The sequence below is a fragment of the Amphiprion ocellaris genome, chromosome 21, assembly GCF_022539595.1.
Source record: "Amphiprion ocellaris isolate individual 3 ecotype Okinawa chromosome 21, ASM2253959v1, whole genome shotgun sequence".
Classification (NCBI taxonomy): domain Eukaryota; kingdom Metazoa; phylum Chordata; class Actinopteri; family Pomacentridae; genus Amphiprion; species Amphiprion ocellaris.
The window spans coordinates 24,018,892-24,044,824 of record NC_072786.1 but is presented as its reverse complement, the minus strand read 5'-3'; the positions used below and the strand labels follow the sequence as shown (position 1 = coordinate 24,044,824).

General features: G+C 39.8%; 1 protein-coding gene across 22 annotated transcripts in view; it reads left to right on the top strand.

Annotated features, from left to right (window-relative positions):
• Positions 1 to 25,933, top strand: part of nav3 (neuron navigator 3) — a 534,705-nt gene that overhangs the window by 402,128 nt on the left and 106,644 nt on the right. For 19 of the 22 annotated variants that reach the window (XM_055006838.1, XM_055006839.1, XM_055006834.1 and 16 more), the window contains 3 exons: positions 1,203 to 1,377; positions 11,870 to 11,938; positions 20,057 to 20,199. In XM_055006838.1, the coding sequence (XP_054862813.1) occupies positions 1,203 to 1,377; positions 11,870 to 11,938; positions 20,057 to 20,199 (387 nt within the window). Of the gene's footprint in view, positions 1 to 1,202; positions 1,378 to 3,776; positions 3,832 to 5,246; positions 5,568 to 11,869; positions 11,939 to 20,056; positions 20,200 to 25,933 lie in introns of those variants that run through there. The other 3 variants (XM_055006846.1, XM_055006844.1, XM_055006845.1) reach the window with 3 other exon arrangements.

The window sequence follows — 25,933 nt, the reverse complement described above, 5'->3', positions numbered from 1 at the left end:
ACAAATGGGTGCGTTAGCCACAGTGATCAATTCTTTGTCCTCTGCAACTGCTGAATGCTCTCAGCTGTGTGAGCAGGAGTCTGTGAGGGATGAATTTGTTTGACTTTTGTCTGAGATTAACTCAAGAACTGTTAAGGATTAGATTTACACGATGGACAAAGTTACTCATTGATTAGGAGCTGTCTCTCCGTTGCTGGCTCAGCATATTTGAGGAGGAACTTTGTGTGCAGGGCTGCGCTTACCGAATACCCAAAACATGAACAGAATCTCTTTAACTCTCATCCATTTCTCTTACCTCCTTTGAATTTATTTTCAGCATGAATATATTCAGGATGATTTTGTTGTATCATCTAATGCTGTTATCGCTGCTACTGTTTTCTAGCTTATTTCATTTTAGTTGTCATGTAGATACTGAAATCCAGTTCAGCTGCTTTCATTCTTCTTTTATCTCTTCCGTTTTAATGATTTCGCCTCTATCAATACACTAACGTCTGCAGCCATCCACCACAGCAGCACCTGCAAATACACTATCAGTTCCTCATTTCATTCAAAAGCAGAACTGTAAATTAAGTTTCTGTTGCTGCAAGAAATTTGCCAGTTATAGACTGTTTCAGAAGTTCTCATGCTGAGCTTCACTCCTAAATTAGCCAGCTGTGGGTGAACTCATGGTAGTGGATGCTTTAGTCCGGATCTATGACTACTGGATCTTCTAGTGAGTAGTGCCCTAAATTATTCCTATATTTAATAACTGCTAAATACAGTAAATGACTCTGAACTCTAAAGGCTATAACTGTATATTATACACAGCACATCTGCATGTCATCTACACCAGTTAAAGTGTATGATTGTTCGTATGCTTGCTGCACAACAGCTGCACTGAAGTATCCCCAAGTGGATTTTTTAAGTAGTCATCATATGCACACATATTAGTGTTTGAAAGACAATACATCGTCTGGAAAATATTTATCTGTTGTGTCACACGACACTGCTTAGATTCAACAGTAGACAAATGAAAAACAAGCTCAGCACCACGTCCACTTGTACTTTATTCCAAGAAAACACCCTCAACTGGGGGGTAGACGCAGGGTAAAGCTGTAAATCACCACACGCTGCAGGATGAACTCGTACGATGGAGGGACTTGCTCCATAACTGTCCACAGCAAAGTAGTCACTTAACATTTCTTTCCATTTGCTCTCTCCAGAGATCAGGAATGGCAACCTAAAGAGCATCCTGGGCCTCTTCTTCATCCTGTCTCGCTACAAGCAGCAGCAGCAACAGCAGCAGCAGTACTACCAGTCCCTGGTGGAGCTCAGCCAGCAGACCAGCAGCACCACACCATCCGCCAGCAGCCTCAAGACACAAGAGATGCAGTCCAGGTATGTTACACTGATGTCCAGGCTCCTCATTGCGGTGTTACAGTCATTTGGTGGTGGTTTCACTCTCATGTGGGCTAGAAAGGTCAGAGGGAAGCTAATATTGCTGGTTTGAATTAGTGGACCAATTATTTTTTAGGATGCATGCTGGAATATGCAGTTGTTCAACTGATTTATGGCTTTTGGATGCTTAATTAGGTCCAGTTAGAGCTTTTGTAAAGAGAAAATTGGTGTATATGACCACGTCTTAGTGGAAATGAATAACAGCCTTCATAGAGGATGTTTCTGGGTTTTTGCTGTATCAGCTGCATAAGAAAGTTTTGCTTGGGATGAGTCAAGTTAGTTGCCAGCAGAGGAGAGACGCTAGATTAGATTTACATTTTAAATTAAATCCATCCACATTCTGTATTGTTATGCTTTGCTGTCTGGTGGAGGCATAAATAAGAGCGATACCACACTTACATCTGTCTGTTTTCAGTACAGTCAGCAAGTAGATATGTTGGCTTAAATTAAAGACTGAAAGCATCTGACCAGGCTGTGTCTGACAGGTGAATATTAAATAACTAAACTTAATGTAACTTCTTTTAAATGAATGTCCCCTTCAGTTTATACTCACAAGGAGGTTTCCAGCATTTACGCTAAGTTAAGCTAAGCTAAGCTAAGCTAAGCTAAGCTAAGCTAACTAGTTGCTGATTGTTGCCTCATGCACTATTGGGGATACTGTTGATCTTTTCATCTGCCAGAGAGCAAATATGTGTCTTTTTCAAGATGTTAAACTTTTGCCTTAAAGTCTAAAATTAGAAAGTTGTTAAGTTTAATTAATAATCCAGTCCAATTCAGACATTGTCAACTCATTAAATATTCTATTTGTTATCAGCACGGATCATTCCCATACATATGGGTCAGTGATGACCTCCACCACCTTATAGTAAGCTCAATAGCAAGTGTTTTGTCAGCCGTACTGATCACTGATATACAGAAAGTAATTAAAATAAGACCAAGTCTCCGTGTGATATTTTACAGGAACAAACTAAATGTAGCTTTGCGACATGAGTTAAGCATAGTCACAGGGCCTATTTTACCCCAACTTGACTAAATCAATCACTGAACAGGACTCCAACTCAAGTAACCTACTGCTCCTTCATCCAAATGTGGACTTATGTTCCTTTTAGTAAGTGCTAGTGGTTACACTACTATTAAATGAGGTGATAATGGCTTACAAAGCCTGTTTGAAACTGGAGAAGGTTAGTCATGTGCAAATCAGGTGGTTTTCCACTGCAGGATGTTGCAGGCCATTTTGAGGTCCTCTGAACCCTTGAACATGGTTTGACGACAAGAAAAACTGTTTTTCAGGGCTTCTTCGGGGTAGATACTTCTGAGTGTCTCTCAAAAACTTGCTGTGCAGGTCTTTACATTGAGTGGTTGAACTCTGAGAAGACAAATGGTGATTGACGGACAGACAAACCAACACCGGTTGTCACATAACGTATTCCTTGGCAGAGTAGTTAGGTGTGTGGTGGTAAAAAAAAAACATGAAGCTGGGGTAGCTATACTAGAATGTTCACTCTAGTATTAGATTTTTTTTTACTCAATTTCTGCCGAGATCCTCAGTTTGGTCCTTGTAGGTGTTTAACATGAACATACTTTCGAGGTACAGTATAACATGAAGACATGCATTCTCCAGCAGAAGTGTTGGCATACAGTGACATAAGCGGTAAAAGGCAGTAAAAGCAAAGAAGGCCTGTCCTTGTGTGATGTAAATAGACAGAGCAAGCCATAGAAAAGTATCTAAAGGAAGGCCTGACATGCCACACATGAGCAGCATTCTCCCTGACCAGATCAGATTACTGCTCGGCTGTGCTGTGCTGTGTGTGAGAGTATATGGGCATAAAATCAGTGCAGTTAGAGCAGCTCGTCTCAGCACTTGAGGAGTGGATATGTGAGTAAGATGATATTGTCGAGAGCTTTGGACTGACTCCGTTTGGACGAGGTGGCAGCGATGGGGTTAGTGTATCGTGTGTGTGTGGGGCAGAGGGGGTTATTAAGGGCACAGCTGCCTCCCATTCCCACCCTCCTTCCTCCCCCAGCAACAGGTGGAGAATGCTCTCTCACACATATACACACTACGAACAGCGTCGCATTCGAAGCTGCATCAGTCCACTCTGGTAAACAAATCAATACTCGCTCTCATCATGGGGCTGCTACACAAGCTGCACTTTTCACCACTGTCTCTTCTTAGATATCATAAAATACAAGGATGTGTCTGCGAGATATTTGAGGAGCGAGAATGTACGAATTGAATTCAAGGAAAGTTCTCTGAAGTGAAGCGTCTCGGCTCATTTCCACAGAGACTCTCTGCCCTCACTGTCGCTCCCCTGGGCTGATAAGTTAATCATGTCTCTGTGCTGAAGGCCACGGTGGAGGTCAGAGGATCAGTCCATGTCTGTCCGTGATAAAGTAAGCCATTAAGCTGTGAGTTTTTGGGGACGTCCGGGTTATTCAGCGTCCAGCTGTAGTTCAAAGATTTCTGTGAGGGTGTGGAGAATGAATTTGGGAAGGGAAACTAGGAAAAGGATCACAAAATACACGTCTTATATCTTTACACGTGTTGTGTTAGGAACAAGCTTGAAGCATGAAGTAATTTGGTGCTGTTAGTGGTGGTTATAAAGGTCCAGCAGTTTTGCAGTGTGTCTGTGGTGGAGTCAGGATGAGCCAGATGATCATGACTCTGAGTCAAAAGTCTGACACCAATGATTTGGTACCACGCGTTGCTGATGAACCAGATTCCACTTGTGTGAGTGTTGCATTCCACTCTTTACCTTGATATACGCTGCTGGGAAAATACAGAAAAATAATGTAAAAATAGCATCCATTCATTTAATTATCTTTTTTTAACAGAAAAAATAACCTTAAAATTACAAGTTTATGCTCCAAAGTCAAACTTTTTATTTAACACAGCTTTTTCTTCTTTCTAGGTAAAATGTGCAACAAAGGATACATTTAGACATCCAGAATATTCTTAGTGTTTTTGCCAAATTTCTCCACAATAGAAGAGAGAACTTGGAACTAATGGAATAACAACCTTTGGAGATGTAAATTTTGCTCTTGTCTTATTGCTACAGAAAACTATCAAAACATCCATGGATTCTGGTCTAAATATCGTTGGTTACAAGCTGGATATAGTTTTATAAAGTACCTGGACACATTAACCCCTGCAGCCAACCACTGTCAATCCAAATCTTTGATTTATTCAGCTTCTGACACTATCTGGTGACATGTACACTACCGTACAAACCAAAGCTCAAGTTGATGATAATCTGATAGTTTAGTTTTGCTTTCTATGCATTTTTCATATTGTATCACGGCAAGTTGAAATAATATTAAAGATATGTAATGTTCTTTTGTTTGAGGTTTCATGCCTGGATGGTACAGGCTCCTGCTTCTCGTCACCCACGATTAGAAACACTGAAATGTAATTAAATCTCGTCATAAAAGTCTTTTGTAATTCTAATTTTCCACAGTGATGAGTTTCTGAAAGCTCCAAGCGACCCTGAAGATTTAGCATGTCTTCATAAAATATAAGATAAGCCAGGAGAATGGAAGATTGAAATTAGAAAAATGTTAAGCTGTTTAAATTATCTCTCCTGCATATTTACACAGACACACACACACACACATTTGGCATCGTGCACATGTACAGTTGTGGTATGGGGAGCTTTCTATAGACAACACCTGCTGGCCTCATTGGTGTCTCTGGGGCAGGGGATGGGATGTGTGTGTGTTAGTGTGTGTATTAGTGTGTGTGTGTGTGTGTCCAAGGGGAACTCCCCATTGGACAGAGTGCGACAGCCCGGAGCCCTGGGAGGCTTTCAGTGCTCTGGAAGGCAGGGGGGCCCAGGCCTGGCAGGGCACAGCAAACCCTCCCTCTTTAATTCACTATGTCCTGGGGCGAACAAGTTGACCCCCCGGTATGGCGCTCCTCACGCCTGCCCACTGCCGTGTCTCGCGACAGGAAGAGCCGTTTGCCATATGGGAGAGCCAACATCCTGGCCAAGACCGACTCCTCTCATAGGTACAGTTGCAGAGTGTGCAGTGTGTGTTTATGGTAGTATCAAGGGGACGGAGTCTGGATCTTTGGAAAATCTCATTCAGATATGAGGAGGATGGATTAGTGTCAGTGGCATCATGAACTGGTAAATGATTTGTGTGTTGTGTTTGTTATTCTAGACTGTCATGCATTTGTGTTTAGGTTCTCTATTATTACATATGTATGGAGAGGAGTAATTGTCATGGAGTACTGTTAGTGAGAAGTTTGAGCTGAAGTCATTTGATGAATGGAGTACTATATAATAGAAGTACTACACTGCATGTATGTTACACTAATGCATGCTTCATCATCAAGAGTAGTAGTACTCTTCCTTTATGTTGGGTTTTATTGGGATATTTAATTCTATATCCTGCAAGCTGTTCTATTTAAAAACCACCAAAATAACCTATGTTTGTTTTTATTTACATGGGACCTCTTACAGGAGGGACATATTGCAGTTGTACAGTTGTAATAGTTGTAATAAATTTAATATTAGATCAACTAATTGTTTTGTCTTTATATCACTGCTGTTTTGCATCTTGTTCTTACACTCTTTCCAAGAGTTAGTGACGGTTTCCTTTAACTTTAAGTCAGACATTCTATGCTTTAACTGTTTCACTACAAGGAGAAAACTGATACAAAACATTTGGACATGACAACAAGTTGTAACAAAGCTCTCTGTTCATGATTAGTGCTATAAACCCTATATAGGGCAGCATCTAATGGTTGTTTTCTTCATTAATCGATTCATTATTTAGCCTATAAAATGTCAGAAAATGATGAAAAATGTCTGAAATGTTTCTCAAAGCCCAAGATGACAAATGCCTTGTTTGTCACAACTCAAATCTATTCAGTTTACTGTCGCAGATAAGGAAAGACACTAGAAGAAAGTCTCATTTAGGAGGCTGGAATAAAACACTTGATTTTAAAATAAGTGACACTTAATTTACACTACTGTTCAAAAGTTTGGGGTCACTGAAAGGAAAGCAGCTTTTTCAGTGAAGATAGTATTAAATTATTTAGAAATAGCTAGTCTAGACATTGTTAATGTGGTAAATGACTATTCTAGCTGGAAACAGCTGATTTTTAATGGAATATCTCCATAGAGGTACAGAGGAACATTTCCAGCAACCATCACTCCTGTGTTCTAATGCTACATTGTGTTAGCTAATGGTGTTGAAAGGCTAATTGATGATTAGAAAACCCTTGTGCAGTTATGTTAGCACATGAATAAAAGTGTGAGTTTTCATGGAAAATTGGGTGACCCCAAACTTTTGAATGGGAGTGTATCACTCCTACCCATTTTTGTCATAAATATTAAAATAAGACTGAGCTATAACCTAATAATGCTTAGAAGTAATTTCTTCAGTACCCTTGCGTAGCCCGACCAATCTCCACAGTGCTGGAGAATGGTCTGACTGTGCCTGATTGTCATGGAAAACATGAAATTGTCTGGTGACCGCAAACTTTTGAAAGGTAGTGTAATAGTTAGCAACTAACTGATTAATAGTTGCAGGTCTGCTCCCAGATCACCAAATGGCAAATTTTTGTTTTTTAGGTCTGCAGCATGTTGCTCAGGACTTGCTACATAAAAAGCATCACTGTGAAGTAGATTAATAGACATAGATTAATTTGATTGTGTCGAATACTGAAATGGATACTTGGCTTCGTGCAACAAGGCTTATTGTAGCTTCACACTCCTTTGAAGGGACCTTGTTGGACCCTTAACGGGAAGGTCAGCTGACACCTCATTACCTGCTGTCATCACAGTGGCCTGAGTGCCTGCCATGCTGGATCCAAAACCCATCACTTCTGCCTCTGACCTCAGTGCTGTGGCTACAATCTGGCTGAAACTGATATTACTCACATTTAATAGGACAGCGATGGCATTCAATATCGCCTGCATGTGCGCTCCAGTGTCGTGGACTATTAAACTGAGGCCTCGCTGATGTATGTTGTATTCGATAAAAAGCGACAGACTGTACTCACCCCCTCTCCCCTTCCCCTCTTCACCACCTCATCCCCATGTCTTGATCCTGCACTCGTGTGTTTCTTTTTCCACGCTGGAAAGATCTTAAATGTTGCGGGTTGGATAAGCACTCCGGGCTGGAGACTATACCATTGCCTTCATGTTTCATTGCATTTTATACAGTTGGAGGTGAGGGGAGGGGGTAAAGATGGGCCTTGCGGTGGAAAACATGTGCACCACAACGACCTGTTTTTTTTTTTTTTTTTTAATACTGTATATACTCTGCTGTAACTGTGGACTGCTCCTGCATGAACTGCACTTATTTTACTTTATCTCCTGTGGCCTGTGTTGCCTTTAACGATAACCTCCTCCGTGCTAACAGCCTTGTGCTGTACTCCCACTCTGAATATGAGCGAAAAGAGAGAAAAGACGACAGAATGAAAGCAAAAGGACAAAAGCTTCACTAGGAGAAGAATGTGATGCGCAAACTTAGACTCGACCCTTTTTCCATCAGAATGCTGAAAAGGCATTTCAGTGTGTGACAGGGTCCATTAATCTCTGTCTCAGATTGTCTTCTCTGTGTGCTAAGGACCATTTAGAATATTTAATAGAGCACAACACATACTACCGGGAGATGAAATGGTGTGTGCGTTGTTGGGGATTTTCTGGCACTAAGGGGAACATATTTAGTTGCCAGACATCATTAACCGACTTGTCATGTATCATATAGTTCAGTATTAACATGATACAAAGGATCTCGTCACTATAATTGTGTTCTGCTCTCTGCTCCCGAGCTTATTAGCAGAACACAGTGTCATGAAAAGCTGTAAGGTCAATTAGAAATGTACATTGACTCGACATTTCATCACAGGTGGTTTCAAAGTGTCCGCAGGGAGAGGTGTAAATAGAAAAAGGTGGCATATGTGTGTTAGAGACAGACGAGAAAAGTGTGTGTTAGAAAGAAGAGGAACCTAAAGACGGACAGAGTTAGACAGCTAATTAAAGTTTAGCTCGCCACCTTAAAAGATCCTCGTCCTTCAGTTTGACCTCACTGAACAAAATGTTTCATATGAGGCTGCTGCTCTGCGATTGATGCTATATGATGAAATGTATTCAGTGTATTGACTCAAATCACATCAGGAAAGCCTGAAACTTCAGCACCAGTCTCTTCTATATTGTATTTCTGCAGAAGAGGAAGTTGTGCAGGAATCAAAGGCTGCCAAATGTTCATCTTCAGCACATTTTATAAAAGTTGTGGTCTTGTATTCGACCCTAGTCCTTGTAGTAACAATCTTCCGTGGTATGTCTGGGGTGTTTAAGATTTGTATGCTTGATTTTTTTTTTTTTAATACTGTAAAATATTTCAAGTTCAATCTCATCCTTTGAGTAGTGAATGTGTAAAACTAACTGAATACATTTGGCTGAACTTGAGAGAACAAGTTCAAGAAATTTAAGATATTAAGTTGAATCAACAAGTCACATCGGCAATAGATACAAACCAACTTGGTTTCCTTTAGAAAATCAAAGAGTTTCTTCTTTAACAAGTATCGAAGCACACATATCAAGTTTCCACCATGTCTGCTTCCTCACACTATAAAAACGAGATTTTCTGGGGAGTTTAACCCTCCATTTCAACTAAGAATACCTTAAGTTAGTTGTGAAGTTGTCAGAAAATCTAAAATGTATATAATTTTACTTAACTTAAAAGATATATATATGTACTACCGTTCAAAAGTTTGGGGTCACCCAGACAATTTCATGTTTTTCATGAAAACTCACACTTTTATTCATGTGCTAACATAATTGCACAAGGGTTTTCTAATCATCAATTAGCCTTTCAACACCATTAGCTAACACAATGTAGCATTAGAACACAGGAGTGATGGTTGCTGGAAATGTTCCTCTGTACCTCTATGGAGATATTCCATTAAAAATCAGCTGTTTCCAGCTAGAATAGTCATTTACCACATTAACAATGTCTACACTGGATTTATCATTCATTTAATGTTATCTTCAGTGCAAAAAATGCTTTTCTTTCAAAAATAAGGACATTTCTAAGTGACCCCAAACTTTTGAACGGTAGTGTATGTGCTCACGTGAATTTACCAAAAAACTGTATTTGCCTTATATTAGTCATTTAACTCATTTAAATTAAGTAATCTATAAAAGACGAGTTGATTTGACGTAATTATTTTATTTTTTACAACGCCCAGAGCTAAAGTTATGTTTAATTTATTGTAGGTCAGTGTATAATTTCTAAGCTGTTGTCATTTAATTCTATTCAGTTTCATCCAAAGTTGAGGACTGCACTCTAAAAGCAGAAAGAGCAGGGAATAATAATGATAGCTGCCATGCGTCACTCAGCCTCCCAGTATAGGTAGTTTATTGTCTGCCTTGTCCACTTTCACTCACCAACGCCAAACCAGCAGCCCACAAGCACAAAACAGAGAACGAGTTGTTCCCCGTTGTCAGAAAAGAAGGACGTCCAAACAGTCGGCTGGCGTTTGCTTCTTCCTCTCTGTCCACTAACTGAAGCACAGCTCTGCACTTCTGCATGATCATTGTCGTGGACAGTTTTACAGTAAACCTCTTGCATAAAGTATTGCTGCTCTGTGGCTCCAACTACAAGAGGATTTGACTGGAAACTTCTATCTGTGATCAGCCTGAGGAAGGTAACATTTTGAGTAGAAGTCTGGAGTTAATAGCTAAAATATTTGTTTCTACACCCATTTATCCAATATGTGGCCTCTATGTCAGTGGGCTAAAAGTTATAGTATGTATCTATGTATCTGTAAATATGTGCATTATCATAATATTTGCCATTACACACAACTGGTAATTTTGCTTCTTTTCAAAGTGAAAGCCACCCAGTTGTTTAGATTTGTCTGCTGGACAGTGTGATGCCTATCAGTTACAATGTTTACCTCTAATTCGTGGTTTCCAATTAAAAAATGTATGAAATTTCTCATAGATACACTTAAATCTTCAGCTTTATTCCTGTCTATATTCTGTAGTTATTATTATTTTTTTTTTATATTTCATTGATTTATGAAGATTTTATTCCAAAACAAAAACACCCAAATGTTGACAGTATTTTCTGATTTACGGAGTGATTAAAAGATGTCTAAATCTCTATCAGTACTCCGCCAAGGCTGCTCATTCCTTGCATTATTTCTGACAGATAAGTCCCGATAAATCCACGGGGGTGGATTTGCAGTAGGATCGCAATCATGTGATCATCAGCAGACAGTTGATATAGTGTTCACTTGTTGTCATAGTTACAGTAACTCTGTGCCGTTATCAATGATGCAGAAATTGTGGATCCAGACTATAAGCTGTATCACTACCAAAACCTAAGTTAGTTAGTAAGTTTTTGAGTAATGTTGCAAACAGGCAGACATACAGACAGCCAAACCAATGCCGATCGTCACATAACAACAAATAGCGTTCCTTGGTGGAGTAGTTACTATTAGTAGTTTTTATTTTCTGTTAAGTACATTATAAATAGTTGTGTATCTCACTCAATAGATTTTTCTTTTTAAAGACAATTAGGCTTGTTTTAAGTCTTGACTGGGAATACTAAGATAACATTTTTATTCCGTTATTTTAATTTTTAATGCATGAAAGAGTTAAATTGTATTACATTTTCTTGCCTGTTTAGCAATATAACAGCCATAAACAATCAATCTCCCAGCCTTTGAGTGCTACTAACTAAATAAGAATATATGTCTAGAGGAGAGGCTAGCTTTCAAAAGAGACTCTGTTTATGAGTAACAGTCAGTGAGAAATGCTCACATGGCTTGGGAGTCATACAGCTCACACACACAATATTTGCACAGAGGAATGAACAACAGCCTCGCCACCTTTAACTTTTCATTGTTTACAGGATGTACACATCGTTAAATGCACATCTTTGTTCAAAAACCGCTCCACACGTAGCTTAACTACTTCCTGTCAAACATGAATGGAGAGGCCAGCGTTACAGTAATTCCCATCTCTGCGAGTGACTAACTCTGACTGGTGCTGTGGGCATTTCCTTCGCCTCTGCCTCGTGTGTTGTGTGTTTTGGGCTTTTCCCTTGAAACGATGCCACCACAAAATTGTTTGTGAAAGTTTTTCAGGCCATTTTAAGTTAGCGGCCCTATTAAAGGATTGAGAAACGTTATTGGCTTAGTCATACGCATGTGGTGAGAAACATGTGTGAGCCATCATGTGAAAAATCAAAGAAATGTGCCCTGGCATGCTACAGTATTTACCATGTTCTTCTTCGGGGCTCTGCCTGGGTATTTCTTTCTCTCTCTGACTAAATCTGAATGACTCTCTTCATTCGCATTATTACATTAGGACATGGATTAAGAAAATTCCAGTAGGACACTGGACTCATTCCTCATCTAACTGTGTTAACAGTGTGTCCTTCGTGTTCTCTGCTCTCTCCTCAGTCTCACAGCACGATATGCAAGTCCTCCGGGCCATGGTGGGATAGGGTCACCGCAGAAGAAAAACACAAGGTAAATATGTCAAATGCTTTGTAGAACTTCTATATTTCACTAGGTACGCTAATTCTTACAGTGTCCATGTTGCTTAGCGTTCTTCTCAAGGGGATTTCATATTTTATAGCACTTATTTCTTGCATATGCACCTGTGCTTTCACACATTTGTCCATGCTTTCATGACACTGTGTTAGCACCACAGGGAGGTCAGAGGTCAGTAGTCAGGGTCACATAGGGAAAATCTGATATAGATTTAGTGCTCTGCTCCAGGATTGTTCAGCAGGGCGTAGCAGCTTGAATATAGCAGCATGAGCCAGACTATCACTGTGATGGCACAGTCTCTCTAATGTGCTAAAAGTTCATTGTGCTGCCAAGTGATACAGCCTGCTTAAACATGCCCTTTTCAGCCCGAGTCTGTAGTGTGACAGATGTTGTCTGTGACAAATTCTGGATTCCATTCGTTGTGCATCTTGGAGTGGCTTTACTCATTAGCAGTACGGCTGGTGTAATCAAATAGACATATATTTTACCGTTCGAAAGCTTGGGGTCACTTAGAAATGTCCTTATTTTTGAAAGAAAAGCAATTTTTTCAATGAAGGTAACAGTTAATGAATCATAAATACAGACTAGACATTGTTAATGTGGTAAATGACTATTCTAGCTGGAAACAGCTGATTTTTAATGGAATATCTCCATAGGGGTACAGAGGAACATTTCCAGCAACCATCACTCCTGTGTTCTAATGCTACATTGTGTTAGCTAATGGTGTTGAAAGGCTAATTGATGATTAGAAAACCTTTGTGCAGTTATGTTAGCACATGGATAGAAGTGTGAGATTTCATGGACAACATGAAATGATCAAACCTTTGAATGGTAGTGTATACAGAGTAACTGTAAAGGTGGTTAAGATTTTGCTTCTAACCCTGTCTAGAAGCTTATCTGTGCAACATCTACTTATTGCACAGGTAAGTAAATGTTGACTGTTCAGTTAGTACATTGAATGCTTTACCTGAGCTGGATTCTTATTGAAGACAAGGGCATCATTGCCATAAACATTAAAAAAACCAAGCTGCAAAAAAGAGGTTGAGGATTAACTTGCAATGTTTTCACCAATGTACACTACCAGTCAAACATTTGTACGCATCTTCTCATTCAGATGTTTTTATTTAATTACTTTTTACATTGTAGATTAATACTGAAGACATCAAAACTATAAAAGAATATATATGGAAATATGTAGTAAACAGGAAAGTGTTAATCTTCAGTATTAATCTACAATGTAGAAAATAATATAAATAAATAAAAAGCATTGAATGAGAAGTGTATCCAAACTTTTGACTGGTAGTGTAGTTTACTTGCACTTGAAGTTTGATTATCTCAGTCGTCAGTCCATCGTTTTTACTGCGCAATTACTGATTTGTGGAATGTGTCCCTTTGGGGGATGCATCTCGGCAAAGACGCTGTTACTAAAATAAACCACTCGCCACTATAATGACACTCTTTGTATTGCCAAGCTTTAGGCTGTAGCTAGCTGTCAGGAGACTACAGGCCTCAACTAATGTGAAGGTGTCACATGAGCGATCACATCATGTCCAGCTGCAACCGTAACTGTTCAGAGTCTGACATTCATATACAGATATGGGCATGAACACAGGTACATTCTCATACGTGTATATAACTAAATTACACATGTAGAAAGGCCATCTTATGCACATATGAAGCATACACTCAGAAGTTTATGCTCTTAGGCTGCATATACACACCCAGTTCAGCTGTCTGATGCTTGTCGCATTTGTTCCAGTTCAGAGGCAGTAGGAACCAGCATGTTGGCAAATAATTCCTCTCCAGCCGCCACTGAGCAATGGCAAAAATGCTGCAGCCAGCAGCTTCAGCCCTATGGGTGGTAATCTGCCCTCTCACATCACTGAAAACAAACCTCACTGCTGCTCTGCAGAAACAGCTCTTTAGTTCCTGCACACAGATGAAGATACACATGCACAACACAAACAAATCACTGATATTAGGGGTCAGTGAGTGGTGAGTGTGGGCACTCCTCTGTTAAAATCAGATTTTCATTCACACGAGCCTGATTAACGCATTTAATTGCCTTTCTAGCCATCTGAGAAGTTATTTTTAATCACCATGAGCTGTCTCCTCTGCTATCCCTGAAGCAAGAAAGTTTTAGCAATTCTAAAATGGAAATAAATTGATGTCTCTCTTGCTGTATGCTGTAGTGAATGCAGGGAAGAGCATTTCCCTCAACGTACTGGAGTTTTAGATATTTTCTGACTACTCATGAGGCATTCTGCTCGTTAGCTGAAGCTAAAGGAACAACAGCAACAACTGCCTTTTTCACTAGAACAGTCACTCATCCAAATTGTTTCCATTTTTTTAACAGGGCGGGGTTGTGGGGGGACACACTTTGCTTTGATGAGGATGCCTGACCAGAATTTCAATTAGAGAGCTTTACAGTTTGAATAGACTGATCCGAACACCCCTGGTTAATACAAGCTGCCAGGCTTAGATGCTGTGACTCCACCTGGGTTCACCCACACTCAGCAGTTATGTTTGTCATCCTGATACTGCAGCACGACTCACCTGTACTGTACAATGTTACCTTAGACTTAACCTTGAAGACTGTTGACTCACGTTACCTCCTTCTCTACAAGTCACGTGTTTCATTATTACTGACCACTTTTAAACATCTACACATGCGTTTCACTATCAAACCACAACTTATTTGCACAGAACTGCTTTAAGCAGGCTCTTAACACTTTACTGGTTTAATCCATCACGGTAAACATCAAGTCTACATTTATATTCGCCAGTGTTTTGAGACCTTCAGTCTGCTTTTAGACAAATAGAGAAATTAATTATAGTGTGCAGACAGTTACAAAATGCAGAAGCATGGTTTAGTAAATTATGCCTTCCATGTAAAGTACTGTGTCTGTGTTATGTGGGAAATGTAGATATGGTATGGCTCATAAAGTTCATCATCTTAGCAGCAGGGGGTGATGTTTGACAGTTTGTTGGCCACCTGCCTTCTTGTGGTATTCCTCTACTATTATGATAAGCCTGATGTGGGTTTGACTGATGGACTGGATGCCAGGTGTGCTCGCCCAGGTCCTGTACACTCTCTCAAACAGAAGGTGGTCTTGTAAGGACTAGGCATTAGATAAGGGAAGTCTGAGGGGTTTGAATTCCCAGACTTACCTTGGCAGGGAAAATGAGCAGTATTCTCTCATCTATTGTCAATAGCCAGTGACCAGTTGGCCTCACTGCCTCACCTTATAGAAGGTTGGAGATCTATCTGGCCTACAACAGAATCAGTGTCCAGCCATTGCATCACATTTCCCTCTCCAGTTCCATTTTGCTGATGCATTATCAAACATGTATTTTGGAAGATGAAAGAATCTCATGATAAAAAGGACTACCTCTGATTACCATCTGAATTGCCTCAATCTCTCCCTCAATTCCCACTGTTTATCTCTCATTTCCTCTGTCTGGGTTTGCAGCTTCAGTGTCTTCGTCCTCTGATTACCACCCTCTGTGCATTTTCTTCTCCCGTTCTCTCATGTCTTTCTTTTGTTCCTTTCAGTCCTTCAGTCTTCTTTCTTATAATTCCTTTATCGATCAATCTCCTCTGTTCCTTTACTTGCTGACAGAATTTAGGAACGCTTCCAGCACCAAAGCTGCTGTTAACAATACAGTTGCCTGCGTATGTGTGTGTTAATCATCACTGAGGTGTTTTTTTTTTTATTCTGTTTTGTTGTGTTTCATCAGCATTCAAAGACTCCCTGCAATTTCTTCTCTCTCTCTCCCTCTTTCTGGCTTTGTATTATGTGTTTGCTATACTGTACTTGTCCATCTGGTTCAGCCTAGTGAATGGCAGCCTCAGCTCTATCTGGGCTGAGGACCACCTCTGGCTGCAGCTCGATGGGTTCACTCAGGCAGAGCACCAGAGTTGCTCTCAGACCTGGATCGACATCTCTGAACAGTCTGAGTCTGCTGTTGTTGCTGCTGTTGATGAACAGTAGGATAGAAAGTAGGATGTTATTAATTCAACGAAACTGAGAGCAAGGAGGCAGCATGTTTCCTGTGTCTTCATGTCATGTTTTTGCACTGGAGCATATTTTATTTTTGCACCATTGTCGGTATAAAACCAACTTTGCATGGCTCAGCACATGAGCTGACATATTAGAGAGTTTTGCTTTGATTTCCTGCTGTGCCTTGTTCTATTTTTACTAGGGAGACACCCAAATAAACTTGCATTTTTCCAATTAGATACCATTGATGTCCCTCTGCTGCAATAGTAGAAGTGCTGAATTTTTATAGAATGCTTTCTGTGTTTCTTGTTGCATCAGACATTGCAGCAGATGCTTAGTTGGGTTGAAAAGCCCTGGGGCTTCAAGCCTAATTTGCTTTACTCATACCAGTAAGTGGAGCTGCCTTCTCTAGCAAATCAAAAGCCGTCCTACTGAAGTGATGCTAAAGGATGAACTGGAAGCATTAGTTTATCCAACAGCTCATTTTTATTCCTTTAGAGTGCTTATTACCGTTATGTGGTATGCGTCTTTACCATTAAGCTATTAGGATGACTTTACTGTGATTCCTCACTTAAAAATGTTTAACTCCCAACATCTTTTTGTATCTTCAGAATCATATCCAATCAAGTCATCATAACAAACCAAATATTTCATTGTTAAAGCTAGAGCGCGGGATTCTCACATACTCTACCGTTCAAAAGTTTGGGGTCACCCAGACAATTTCATGTTTTCCATGAAAAATCACACTTTTATTCATGTGCTAACATAACTGCACAAGGGTTTTCTAATCATCAATGAGCCTTTCAACACCATTAGCTAACACAATGTAGCATTAGAACACAGGAGTGATGGTTGCTGGAAATGTTCCTCTGTACCTCTATGGAGATATTCCATTAAAAATCAGCCGTTTCCAGCTACAATAGTCATTTACCACATTAACAATGTCTAGACTGTACTTCTGATTCATTTAATGTTGTCTTCATTGAAAGACAAAAACTGCTTTTCTTTCAAAAATAAGGATATTTCTAAGTGACCCCAAACTTTTGAACGGTAGTGTATACATGAAAGTCCTTTAATTTCGAGCCTTTGCTAAATGAGTTTCCACAATGCTGATTAAACCTCATAGTACCAGATAAACCTTTCTGTATTTTGCAGTATGACAAAGTTTTAAATCTGACTTCTATGACTGGTTTGCCAGAGTGGAAGAGGGAAGCAACCATAATGTAGAAGACAGAGTAAATTACAGCAACTAGAAGTCTGGTGGAGTCCATGGAGGAAAAACCAAGGAAGGATCCAAGAAAGGTGTTTGATGCTTTTGATTTTAAAAAAAGAAAGAAACCAAGCTTTCAGAGGAAGGATTATTCTTTGAAACAGAAAGCTTTGAAAGCAGTGTCATATGGCATAAGCACACGTCAACAGTGTATGTGTAATTAATTTCACTGGCAGAAGGGGGAGACAAAAGCTCCATGCAATGAGTAGAAACAGAAACCAGCTCCTTTTCACAGATGAGGACCATCTTTGATATCCATTGCAAGAGGAATTTGTAGTTTTATAGACTGTGCAAAACAGACAGAAGAGAACACATTACATTATAGGATGGACTGTCAACCCATGTTCAATTTCATTTAAGTAGACTTGTCCTCTGTATGAAATATGTTCCAGAGCCATGTGGTTCTACAGGGAAGATCACCAGCTCCTAATCTGGTTCTACCACTGACCCAGGGTAAAGCTTTAAAGAGATACTTGAAGGAAATAAAACACCAAGAAAGTGCTGTTACCTGACCAAATATTTCAGGTATTGATTTGGTCATTCCTTACTGATTGTTTGGTACCCTGCTGTTGACTTATTGCCTCTCACACTCACACAGACAGTGTGACAAATCAAAATCAAATTGAGCCGACTCAGCTCTCATGCAGAAAGTACTGAGTGAGAGAACTGAACTTTGTCTTTTCCAGATGAAGTTCATCAGGGGCTGCCATCATAGCTGTGTGCCAAGGGAATAAAGGAGTACTGGAAGAAGCATAGAAAGATATTTCTTAATAAACAGGAGGTTTGTTATCCATGCAACATGTCAATCCAGCCTCTATTTTTTATAAAGATTTCAAAGACATAATGGAATATATGAAATGTGTTTTTTCCTGCCGAGGGGTTTTGACCACTGCAGGATTCCAAACCTTAAAAAACTTTCCCCTCCGACATCTCGGCTCCATCTGTGATACAGACACAGTGACATGCTCAGCATAGCGAATCGATTATCTTTGTTAAGGGACATCACGACAACCTTCAAGGAGAGAAACAGACAAAGTTGTTAGAAACTCCAGCATTTCCCCTGAGAATATAGACAAAAACTTGCTATGAATGGAAGCACACACTGTCGTTATCATTATTACCTGATTTACTTGCCACAACCACAGTTTTTTTTGCGATCTGTGAGTTTTGAGATTTGCTTTTCTGTAATTGTCTTTTTGTCCATTGCTAGACATTCATTTTGATTGGAATTTACTTTGCCTGGATTCAATCTCATCTCAATATGCAAACAACCAATCTAATGTGATTGTGAGGGAGAAAGCAATTATATTTAAGGCGTGAAATGTGATCTTTGGAATCAGTCCATAAATATCACTTCAAGGCGTAGTTAGGATTAATGGTAGAAATAGATCCAAGTTGTCGTAAATCCTGTCGTGATCCTTGAACCAGCTGCCAAAATTGTTTTTGAAGGAACCTAATAACAAACAGATGATGAAATCATCTGGCAAAGTCCATAAACAACGCCATGTAAAGTTACTGTACAATAACAACAGGTTTTTTGATGCGATAATTCTTTTAATGCTCTCCTGAGAGTTGTGAAAATCCTCCAGCTGCAGCATGGCAAATCAACATTTGACACTGGCAGCTTTGACTGCGTCAAGAAAAAAAAAATCATAAATGAATAAGAGAGTAGAGTGACTGTAAACACAAACCTTCTGGTAGGTGCGTCTGCAAGCATTTGTTTCTCTACACAGTATCAGTAAAAGTGAATAAACTAGTTGTGTATGATATATAGAGCACAATGAGTCATATGTATAAAAATCATCCTTTTTTGTACTTGTACTGACTTTTTTGTACAATGATAGATGCTGACAGATCTCAATCAATTCGTCATGAAGCAAACTCTGTCACATTCTTCCACCTAAACTCAGAGTTGATCTTTTTCTTTTATCCTTCCTCCCTTCCCCAACTCACAAGGGAGCACACACTTCCTCCCAAACAGCACTCTTGATCTCTCTTCGTCGTCCACACTCACACATTATTGAGTCCGAGGTCAGCATTTATGGCACAATTGCAGGACTCTTTAAACTTAGTGAGTTCTCTTTCCTATTGTCTGCACTGTATGGAGTCTCAGGATTTATCTTGTGGTCTTATCAGTCCCTTTGGGTCCTTAGTTCCACTTGTTTTCACTCCCAGCAGCGTTTCACACCATCTAGGGTTCAAATCTTAGGATGGGTTCACTGTCTCTTTGACTCACATTCCCACATGTGCACTGAATTTTATAGATTTTTCTCTTTTCATACTTTTTCAGGCATTTTCAGTTGAAGGGATGGTCATTTAGCTGATCTTAGTTTAACAGATCAATCTTCCAGAGATGTAGTCCTTTAAGTAACACATTCCTTCTTCATGTTGCTCTGCCAGTAGCGTTTATAGAAACGCAACAAAGGACTTTTGCACTAAAAATATTATTCAAGAAGTTCACTTTAGCTTCAACTAATGAGTGTGGAGAAAAGGAATAATTACAGAAACCACAGAATATCTGTATGCACATATGGCAGTGATGGTAGACTGGGAGTAACGTGAGTGCATCCTTAGAAACTTCAACAATTGCGCTGGATTTTGACATTCAAACTGTGCCTTTGATTAAGCTTGTCTGAGGTAAAGCTGCTTAAAAGGCATGAATAAGTAAAATTTCAGGTGACTGGAAACAATCAGTGTTTCTTGCTAAGTGATATTATCCTGAATAGCAGGTTGATGCTCATTATGGTAATTTTTCCTGAGCTGAAACTCCGTTATGTCACCTTAACATCTAAATCCTCTGCTCTGCTTCATCTCCTGCAGGTTACCAGGGCCCTCCAGAGTACCTGCTGCAGGCAGCGGGGCATCCAGGAGCCCAGGCTCATCCAACCTCAACCGTCGGAGCCAGAGCTTCAACAGCATCGACAAGAGCAAGCCTCTTCAGTATGCCAGTGGCAATGACAGAGGTAAGGAGTATTGCTGTATTTATGATTGCATTACACACACTTACACAGAAATGGTTACAGAAACTGACCTTTTTCCCATTTTTTGAAGTTAGTAGAGTTTGGTTGGCAGCAGACACCTATTTTACCTTCTCCATCTCGGCCACTTGATGGCACCACTCACACAACACAATTCAACCAGGCGAAGGCTGCAGAGAAGCCCAGTCCCTCGCTCTACCAATCCTTACCAGTCTGCTGAATCACCCCCAGCTCTTTATTCCGAGTGAGTTATAATGGATGCCATTAAGTGGAGGCGGAGAAAAATTTTCACAGCGTGGCTACAGCCATTTGAGAGATGACCAGAGGGGCAAATTCAGGCAGCTGCTCCGTCAAGCATGATCAAGCTAATGAAAAGTGAATTATGTTTCTGAAAGAAGGATCTTCCAGTGGCTGGGACTTAGAAAGTACGACATGTCATTTAACGCAAAATTGATCATTGAAGAAAACACAGTTTTTTTTCATTTGTTTAGTTGTTTTAACAGCTTCTTTCTGATGTGATGAGTAAATATATCGACTCACAATGTTTTAATTACTGATTTTTCTTTTCTTCTGTTGGCTCACTCGCTGTATTTATAATAGCTTTAAGATTTTTTGGCTCATTCACAAGATTTATTATGACTTACTGGCTCACACAGTGCTAATAATTAAAATCTTTTTCATGGCTCATCCTTATCATAATAATCAAAACCATTCCTGATAACTTGATGACAAACCTTTTGTTTTGGCTAAAATGTTTTCTGACTAATGAAGTTTTGTTTTTCGTGTTGATATTTTGGGTTGGCTTGGTGGTTAGCACTTTTGTCTTGCAGCTAGAAGATCCCCGGTTCGCGTCCCGGCCTTTGCGGTATATTTCTGCATGGAGTTTTCATGATTAAGCAGTGTATAGATAAGGGATGGATGGATGTTAATGTATTGCACAATCACTAAGAAAAACCCACTGTAGCTTTAAGTCTTTGGAGTTGAGAGAGCATCAGTAGGTGGTCATGGTAGTGGAAGGGAGACACTGAATGGAATCAGACAGAGGGGCAGTGAAATTGCTTTAGCAAAACAGTCTTACGATCTTTCAATCCTCAAAGTTCAGATCTGCACTCCCCCTTTTGAGTTCTGTCTAAAACTTCAAACTCGTCAATGGGAGATTGAGGGAATGTATGGCGAGAGATGACAGGTAGATGGTAGCGGAAGCGTGGACAGGTGTAGTTTGTAGCTGAGAAGAGAGTACAATAGAAGTTATGGTGAAACTGACATTGTGTTCAGCTTGTAATTTAGTTTAAATATCAGTCTTTTGCATAGGGGTATTAGGTTTATCAGGTTTTAGTTGATCATTTTGTTTCTGTTCTGTTTTGTGAAAATGGTACAAGGGTATATTAAAGGGCAGGTACTGTGTGACTTTTTCCGGCCGATTCACATTGTGTAGCTGAGTCCTGCCAGAAGACAAACCCTCCGTTTGCACAGATAAGGCACCAGGCATTGGAGCTTCACTGCAGGGGAGATGAAACGGCATTCTGGTCTAAAAAAAAAAGAAAAATCAATTGTTGCGAAATGTCAGCTATGCAGCCCGAACCTTCTGGGCAAAAACAGGTAGCAGAGACAGCGTAAGACAGGGAAACAGATGGAGAAAGTGTCTGCCACAAGCCATTTTATACATCTTCTGGAGTCTTACAGCAAGTATCATTTTCTGCTGTCATCTTACACATTCTTCTGTTTAATCTTACATCCTTTTATCTTTTCTGTTCGGGACTTTATAAACCTTTTTTATAAACGTGCCTTTGCAGTGCGTGCATCACTTTCTCTCACTCTTTTTCAATTAGTAACGTAAACAAACAGAAATATATTAACCCATTATGAGCAGATAAACAGCATCTGGACTTGTGTTGTAATGTTGATCCCACCCTCTCAGATGGTATTTTTACCTTGAAATCTGATGGTTAAACGTGGTTTAACGAGGTTTTTGTCATTACATTTTTCACAATTTTTTCTCCACACCAATTTATCAGACTTTTGAAACATGATGTTGTTTGGTATGTTTTTGGTTTCCCTGTAGTTCCCATCTACGTCCCAATACAGATATTTTGTGTATTTTGTGATTACGCACAGTAGGAGTGATTTTGTGTGACTGATGGCAGCAATGAAAGCCATGGTTTGTTTGCGTGCATAATTTTTAATAGGCATGTGTGACCTCTTGAGGATGACGTGAGCCCATTAGAGTCTTGTTTTGTTTCTCTGCTCACATACAGTGACGCTCTGACCACAGAGAGCTTAAAGGGCACAAAGACTATTGCATCACTCTTGTTGCCATGCAACTATCTAATTAGCTCCAATCGCCAAAATTGAATCATAATAGCGTGGATTTTTTGTTTTTTGGAAAATTTTATCAAAGAAAGTTGCTTTGCTTGTTGAAGGTGAAGAGGAGAAGGCAACTGTGAAATTCTTTTTATATTGAATTAGGAGACTGTTAACCTTTTATTATTTCTCCACCAAGAAGTAATCAGTGTTGATTGGTCTGTCTGTTTGTCTGTTAGCAACATTACTCGAAAATGAATCAACGGATTTGGATGAAATTTTCAGGGAAGGTCAGAAATGACACAAGGACCAAGGGATTAGATTTTGGCAGTGATGCAGCTTATAGTCTGGATCCATGGATTTGTTAAAGATTTCTGTATCATTGTGAGATAGCAGCACAGCGTCATTGTAACTATGACAACAAGTGAACACTACATCAGCTGCCTGCTGACAATCACATGATTATGATCCTACTACAAATCCACCGCTGCGGACCACAAATTTTTTTAAAGATGTCATTTGTCGGAAATCATACGACGACTGAGCAGCCTTGGCGGAGTACTGCGCTTTCTGATTACTTTTCTTGTCATCTATTTGACACTAATGTAATGTTAGAACTAACTAGATTTGAAAATTGATCATGTGGCGGATGAAAAATTGTATCCAAAACAAGCTTCAGAATTTGGAAGAGAAACTTTCCCATACCTCGCCAGTGTTTATAAGTGTTTGTCAATGCAGATAAGGTTCATTTCCAACGTATGCATCTCCGATAAACCCTGACATTTGTGTTTGTGGGTTTCTGTGAAGACTCTGGCATGTAGTTGTATGCATGTGCTTGTTAGCAGAGTGTCCACCACCGCCCAGAACAAATGGTATTTAATTTCTCGGCCGCTGAGGCAAACACGAAAGGGAAGAGTCTGTTGCCATGGCAACGGCAAGTCACTGCACGGTGAAAAGTGTGGCGGTGCTGTGAAACAGCCTCTGGGGTGGTGATGGAGGATCGGGGAGGAGGAAGGGAGAGCTCCAAAGACGGGGTTAATTGACTGGACACACAGACAGAGGCACACATCACACAAACGCTTGTAATCTCTTTCATTCACATTCAAAAATTCTCTCCAAAGATGAGGGGTGACATAGAGGACATGCACACATACGTTTGAAATCACACAATGTATTCTCTCTCATCAACATTTATGCCAGTGTCACTTTGCTGGCTAGACGCACAAAGAAACAAAAAAATTATAAATAAGTCCATTATTTTATTGCACTAGTGGATCTGTAAATGTACCCGGTGAGGGTCTAACCTACGTTTACCTCTGAGCCCTCTGTATTCTGACTTATCTCAGCTTTCTAACCTGCTAGCTCATGATAGGAAAACAGGCTGATTGCCAGTCCATTGCCCTTTTAAATAAGCAGAAATGTGCAAAACAAGAGGAGGTTCTGCTGTTGTGCAAATACACTTTCACACAACCCACCAACACATTCAAAGCAGTTCCATGCACATTTTTGTGTGTGCAGCTTCTTATGCCTGCATATTAAAAATTTACAAACTCTTTACTGGCTCCTACACACTGTCTTCAACACACACACACATACACAAACACACACACACACACACACACACACACACACACACTGTAATTAGATAAGTAATTAGAGTCACTTTTCTCATGTGAATAAATTTCATTGGTAAAATAGTTTTTCAGCCAGCAGGTTGTTTACCTAGGCATATGTTATTAAACAATGAGCATTTGTGTGGCATATTCATATAATTGAATACAGCATAAAGCACCGCAGTCTAAATGGAAACTCTCTATCAACTCTGAGCCATGTGTAAGCTCTTTTGGGCCTCAGGTAATGTTGAAACAACATGCAGAAACATTCAGTAGTTAAGCGTTCAATTACTTCTGGATCCTGGCAAATCCAGCATTATGTCTTAATAGCACTTTATCTCCTACACATTGACTTCTATAGTGATGTAAATCTATTCAAATTAAAGCTGTGACCGGGCAATTCACAGCCAGATTACATTTTAAACAAAGCTATGTCAAGAAAATCTCTGTTGCAACCTAGACAGATTTCACTGAGGTGTTTTTAGGCATGGTGTAAGATTTTAGAGGATGTTGTCAGAAGCATAAGCCGGTTAAAGTGTCTCGGCCCAACCGCGGTTGAATCTGAACCCTCCTACTCCGCCTGCATGAAGGGGTTTTAAACTGCAGGCTGGAGGTGCATCACAGCTGGCTGAACCTTGCACACTGTTCCGAATGACAGCCAGACAAACACTCAGTCAAATGGTGCATAACATAACGCACCCCTTTCCCTCTTCATTCCTGTCCAATCATAATTCTACCTTTTCCTTTTTTTTTCTCCTCCTCCATTTATCGCTTTCTGTCTGGAAGTAGCTCAAAGTCATATCCACAGGGAGATGAAGTTTTGCCTCTCTGTGCCTGCCTGAAGCAAATATCCGTCAGGTTGTGGATCTTGTACTGTGTGCATAAGAGAAAGGTGGAGAGAGCGATGAGAAGAGAAGTGCTTGATGGTCTGTGGAGGTTGTGTAAAGGTCACTACTCGTTGGCTGAAGCTAAAACATTTTTGTACATGCATGGTGGCGGTATACGTGCTCCGTGTGATTGTGCGTGGCTTGGCTGTTGTAGTGGCCGTTGCATTTGCCAAGCATAGTTTTACTGAAAATGTGGTCGAGGTAAACACCTTTGTTCTGCATTGTAAGTCCAGGTCTAGTAGGAAACAAAAAGTTGGAAAATCACAAAAATAGAATAGAATAGAATAGAATAGAATAGAATAGAATAGAATAGAATAGAATAGAATAGAATAGAATAGAATAGCTTTATTGTCATCATACATGGGGGCATGAAAAAAAATAAATAGCTGCCACTGGACAGTGCATTGAAACAAGCAAAAATTCCACTCCACCGGGGCTGCTCAGTCATTGTATGATTTTCAACTTAGTCCCGATAAGTCCGCAACAGTGGATTTGTAGTCGCATCATAATTACGTGATCGTCAGCAGACAGCTGACGTAGCATTCACTTGTTGTCATAGTTCGCAATGGTGCAGAAATCTGTAACAGATCCATGGATCCAGACTATAAGCTGCATCACTGCCAAAATCTAATCACTTGGTCCTTTTGTCATTTCTGACCTTCGCTGAAAAAACATCCAAATCCATTAGTCCATTTTTGAGTAATGTTGCACACAGACAGATAGACAGATGGACAAGGTACGCCGATCATCACATAACTCCGCTGTGTTCCTTGGTGAAGTAATAAGATCAAACATAAATACATATAACAAAGTACATAATTAATCAATTTAATAAGTACATATAAAACAAGACTATATTAAGAATTACAACATATGCAAAAGAGGCACGATATATATAGTACAGTGTGGGAGGTAAAT